The following is a 5,816-nucleotide window of genomic DNA, read 5'->3' as shown; positions in this document are numbered from 1 at the left end:
GCGGTATGAGAAGACAGAATATTTAATCGAAGATGGACACAATAATGTTACGCGGAGGCAGACGGAACAATAAAACGTACTTACAATATATTTACAAGGCGATGAAGCGCTGAACCATAATGGGGAGAGTGCGCCAGATCAAAAAACGTCTTCTTCATGGAAGCTTCTCTTGAGGAAAAGTCCCGTGACATGACCCCCGGCCGCTGAAGCACCGTGAGGGTGCTTGCTGTGGTGTGGGCGAGCAGTAGGGTTTAAGGCGGGATACGTGGACAACGTCTGTAGGGGGCGAGACGGAGGGAGAGGAAGACGCGAGAGGGCCAATCTCGTAAATGAGGTCGGCTACACGCCTTAAGACACGGTAGGGTCCGGAGTACCGAGAAAGGAATTTTTCGGAGAGTCCAACACGCTGAGTCGGAGTCAATAGAAGCACAAGGATATACCTGGAGTGTAGATAACGTTGCGATGACGGGATTCATAGCGGTGCTTCTGGTGTCCTTGCGATGTAGTAAGGCGATGGCGAGTTATTTGGCGTGCCTCGTCAGCTTTGGAAATGGCATGGCGGGCATACTCCGTGGGGAAATGGATGGCAACGGGGATGATCGTGTCAAAAGGTAACTTTGAGTCGCGGCCAAATAGAAGATAAAAGTGTGAAAAACCAGCGGTATCATGACGGGAGGAATTGTAGGCAAACGTAACGAAGGGCAATGCAACGTCCCAGTCATGATGGTTAAAAGAGACATACATAGAAAGCATGTCAGTTAGCGTCCGGTGGAAGCGTTCGGTCAACCCGTGGGTTTGCGGAAGGTAAGCCGTCATAAATTTGTGTTTTGTCGCGCAGGAGGGAATCAAGTCATCGATAACTCTGGAGAAAAAGTAGCGGCCACGGTCGGTGAGGAATTGACAAGGGGCTCCGTGATGCAAGATGATATCGTGGAGCAGGAAATGAGTGACGTCCGTAGTACAACTGGTAGGGAGGGCGCGTGTAATTGCGTATCGAGTGGTGTGGTCCGTAGCAACGGCAATCCATCTGTTTTCAGAAGTAGAGGCAGAGATGGAACCGAGGAGTTCAAGGCCAACTGGGAAAAAAGGGTCAGACGGGACATCAAGGGGCTGAAGGAGGCCAGGAGAAGGCATTCGTGGTTTCTTTCGGCGTTGGCAGGGTTCACAATCAGCTACATAGCGACAAACGGAGCGGTAAAGACCGGGCCAGAAGAAGCGACGCCGAACGCGGTCGTAGGTTCGGGAAACTCGAAGGGGACCAGCGGTCGGGGCGTCATGGAGCGGGTAAAGAACGCTCAAGCGCAGATGCTTAGGAATGACGAGCAACAGCTCGCGTCCCTCCGGAAGGACGTTGTAGCGATATAATGTGTTGTCTTTAAGCACGAAGAGTTGAAGAGACGGATCGGGTGCTGCGGAATCCAGCTTCTGAATAAGCTCACGTAAGATGGGATCACGCAGGTGTTCATCCCCGATGTAGCTCAAGGCGGAGAGAGAGAGTATACAGGCAGGCGTGTCATCGGATGCTTCAGGGGGCTCCACGGGATTGCGGGACAAACAGCGATCCTGTGCAATCGGTCAGACTTTATAATAAACAGGGAAGGTGTACTCTTGGAGCCGCGGTGCCCAGTGATCAAGAGGCCCTGGGGGATCTTTAAGGGACGAAAGCCAGCAAAGTGCATGTTGATCGGTAGTGACGGTGAAATACCGGCCATGTAAGTAGGGGTAGAATTTGCCCACCGCCAAAACGAGGGCAATACACTCCCGTTCGGTGATGGAGTAGTTCTTTTCAGCTGGGGAAAGGAGGCGGCTGGCATAGGCGATAACACGGGCATGCCCATTCTGATACTGGACCAAAACAGCGCCGATACCGTGGCCGCTGGAATAGGTGCGGAGTTCTGTTAGAGCGGTGCAGTCCAAATGAGCCAGCACAGGTGGTGTAGTGAGCGACGTGATGAGGATAGAGAAGGCGGTAGCCTTTGCAGCACCCCCATAAAACGAGACACTTTTGTTCAGTAAATTCGTGAGAGGGCGTGCGATTTCCGCGACATTCTTGACAAAACGACGGAAGGAGGAGCATAGGTCCAGAAAGCTACGAACTTCTTTTGTGCAAGTCGGAACGGGGAAATTCTGCACGGCTCGAACTTTGTCAAGGTCGGGGCGAACACCGCTTGAGTAGACGAGATGACCCAGCATGAGAAATTGCTGATGTCCGAAGTGGCACTTAGATGAATTAAGTTGTAGGCTGGCTTTGCGAAACAGAGAAACAATAGAGGAAAGTCGGTCGAGATGTGTTACAAATGTCAGTGAAAACACAATGACGTCATCAAGATAACACAGGCAAATGAACCATTTAAAACCTTGTAAGAGAGTGTCCATCATGCGTTCGAAGGTGGCCGGGGCGTTGCATAAGCCGAAGGGCATGACTTTAAACTGATAAAGGCCGTCAGGGGTAACAAAAGCTGTCTCCTCACGGTGCATGTCAGTGACGGCTATCTGGCAGTACCCTGACCGAAGGTCGATTGAAGAAAAATACTTGGCGCCGTGAAGGCAATCCAGGGCGTCGTCTATGCGTGGGAGTGGGTACACGTCTTTTTTGGTGATCTTGTTAAGATGTCGGTAGTCCACGCAAAATCTCCAACTGTCGTCTTTTGTTTTAACCCTAACCACAGGAGAAGCCCAAGGGCTGCAGGAAGGATCGATTATATCTTTGGCGAGCATCTGGTTGACCTCCTTTTGAAGGATGTGGCGCTCAGCTGGAGATAATCGATATGGTCGTCGGTGGATTGGATGGGCATCGCCAGTGTTTATGCGGTGCTTGACAGCGCAGGTTTTACCCAGAGGATGGTCACAAAGGTCAAAGGCGTCCCTACAAGAGAAGAACAGGCGAAGGAGATCGTCAGCTTGATGGGGCGAAAGGTCTGCAGCGATCATTTTGTTCAGGTCGGTAGGATACAGATCTCGTGAAGCAGACGGGATATCGGCGGTGCACGAGCGAGAAACATCAGGTGGAGACAAGGCCAAGATAACGTACTCGTAGGAGGGCGTCAACAAAGCGAGGGAAATTCCCTGTGGGAGCACTTGTGAGCACAGTCCGAAATTCACCACAGGACGACGAGTAAGATTGTCCCGTAGAGTTATCACAGTGCGAGGAATGCCAACACTGTGCGTCCACATAACGGCAGTGATGGGAGCGAGCACATAGTCACCATCAGGTACTGGTGGGGAGGGCGTCTCAGCAACACAAGTTGTGGCGGCAAACGGATGTGCTGAGCAGAAAAGAGGCGGCTTGTGATCGGTCCGGGTTGATCAACTACACTTGGTAGGTCAAGTTGTACCGTACCCTCCTCAGACCATTTGTCCCCCCACAGGGACATTGGTTCACAGGCGACGAAAACTACAACGGCTGTTGCAGCGGAGAGAACCAATGTCCCTCTAGGAGGACAAGGTCTGTGGCGCCATCTACCTTGAGCTCGGCGAAATTTCTCTTTCCCGCTCGGAAAAAACATGGCGGCAATCAGCGCCAGCACGTTTTATGCGAGACGACCAGGTAAGTCGCTTTATCGTTGGTCTTAACGCTTTTCATTTTAAAAAATTGCAACGGAGTGCAAAGGTTTTATGCCTGGAAAACACATTGACACCGTTTAGAGAAAACCATTGACTTTATTGAGACCTTCGCAGCTTACTAAGTTTAGTGTCCTCGCACAGGGACATTGGGTTCATGTGCGTGTTTATATTGAAGTCAGATGGCCGACTAGCACATTCTTTTTTATGAAAGTTTACCAGTGGGAATTTAAGTCTAACTTCCCGTTGCTTTGTAACTTCAGGCTTATCCACCAAGAAGGCAGACGAAGTATTGCAATCAATTTGCGACCGGAAAACTTCCGATATTTCGGACTCCGAGAATGAAGACGACGTTGACGACGTGAATGCCGCGTATGATTCCGACACTGAGGAGTATGCTGGTTCATCTTCTGATAGTGACGACGACGGCTCCAGCGGCATAGGAATTTCGCAAAGGCGTCCTATGTGGAAGGCAGCCAATTCTTCACCAGCAAACAATGTGCCTGTTCTCGAGACGGGGTGTGTTTTTTCGGAAGCTAGATTGGAGTTCTCGCCTGCCGACTACTACAAGCAGTACGTAGATGACAACATGCTCGAAAAAATGGCCGACAAAACAAACCAGAGAATTCTGAGAGAGCGTGGAATCATATCTAAAATCACTGGTCAGGAAGTCAAACAGTTTCTGGGTTGTTCCATGCTGATGGGAGTGATTGGCTATCCAAGAATACGATTTTTTTGGAAGAAGGGCCTGGCTGTTAGCTCAGTAGCCGACACCATGCCACGGGATCGTTTCTTCTTACTGCGATCTAACCTGTGCTGCCAACTTGACGATGACATCAGTGATGACGACAAGAAGAGCGAGAGACTTTGGAAGGTTGCGCCTTTCGTTGAGATGGTGCGAAAGGGCTGCTTGGGCTTGGAAAGACCCAACTGCTTCTGTGTGGATGAACAAGTCATCCCATTTTCAGGGCGCTGTCCTATGAAGCAGTATATCCCTAACAAACCAAATCCTGTGGGCCTGAAAAACTTTGTTCTCGCAGGAAAGGACGGGTTGATTTATGATTTTGCAATTTACAAAGGCAAAGAGACATTTCCAGACTTTGGCCTTGGCATATCGGGCAACTCAGTCTTGAAGCTGGTTGAGACAGTGCCTGCATGCTCCACGCTTTACTGTGACCGTTGGTTTTCTTCGGTCGGTTTGATGGATGAGCTCATGAAGAAGGGCATTTTTGGCACCGGCACTCTGATGAAGAACAGAATGCCAAAAGAGGCCCATTTCACAAATGACAAGGATTTGTTGAAGAAATCTCGGGGCACTTCGGAGCAGCGACTGCGACAAGACAGCACGCTTGCTTGCACAAAATGGGTCGACAAAAAGCCCATTGTGATGCTGTCGGCCGCCTTTGGAGTGGAGCCTGAAGATAAGTGCAAAAGATGGTGCAAGAAAGACAAGAAGTTTCTGGATGTCCCGCGCCCATCCATCATCAGAAACTACAATGCAAATATGGGTGGTGTTGACTTAGCTGACAGAATGCTCTCCCTGTATGCTCAAAGGAGCCGCACGAACAGGTGGACACTGCGTACAATTCTTCACATGTCTGATCTTGCTTGCGTAAACAGCTGGCTTCAGTACAGAGCAGACAAGAAGGCAGAGGGTGTCCAAAGAAAAAACATTCTGGAGTACCTTGATTTCAAGCTTTGCGTGGCCGAAGCATTGATATGGCAGAAGGTGATTGCAACTCGTCAAGAAGATGAAGACGACCTAGACATCCCACCAAGGAAGAGGCCAAAAGCTCTGCCATCAGAACATTTCCGCAAAACAGACGCACTGCATTTGCCAATGAAGGACGACCTACCAAATGGAGCGAGGTGCCGGAACGCTGGCTGCAGCATGAAGACACGCCACAGATGTGCTCGGTGCGACATGTACCTTTGCATAGAAGTTGGAAGAGACTGCTTCTATGAATTCCATTCGTGAGTTCTGTCGCAAAGGAATTGCGCTGATAGCTTGACTAACTGGTGTGGGGGGTTAAGAACGTCCCAAAAGTAATTTTGTTGTGCTCTAAATGTGTCCCCAGAACTAATAAAAATCAATTTAATCTTTCTTTCTCTAAAGTTCATCCTCGAAACAATTATTTGAGGCCCTTTCCAAATACACAAAAATGCATACGTATTTCTAGCAATGCCTAAGGATAGACCCAGTGTCCCTGCAGGGGAACAAACAATTACTTGTTGTTAGGCTCTGCGCACATTCA

The 5,816-nt window shown here is 49.7% G+C and overlaps 1 protein-coding gene across 1 annotated transcript; it reads left to right on the top strand.

Moving 5' to 3' along the window:
* Positions 1–4,336: 4,336 nt before the first annotated feature.
* On the top strand, positions 4,337–5,539 carry LOC119440183 (piggyBac transposable element-derived protein 4). The gene has a single exon (XM_037705117.1). It carries the CDS (start codon positions 4,337–4,339, stop codon positions 5,537–5,539), a length of 1,203 nt encoding a protein of 400 aa, XP_037561045.1.
* The last annotated feature ends 277 nt before the right edge of the window (positions 5,540–5,816 follow it).

This window comes from Dermacentor silvarum, chromosome 2, assembly GCF_013339745.2.
Source record: "Dermacentor silvarum isolate Dsil-2018 chromosome 2, BIME_Dsil_1.4, whole genome shotgun sequence".
Classification (NCBI taxonomy): Eukaryota; Metazoa; Arthropoda; class Arachnida; order Ixodida; family Ixodidae; genus Dermacentor; species Dermacentor silvarum.
Note: the sequence above shows the minus strand (reverse complement) of the source record. Positions and strands in the feature narration are given on the sequence as shown.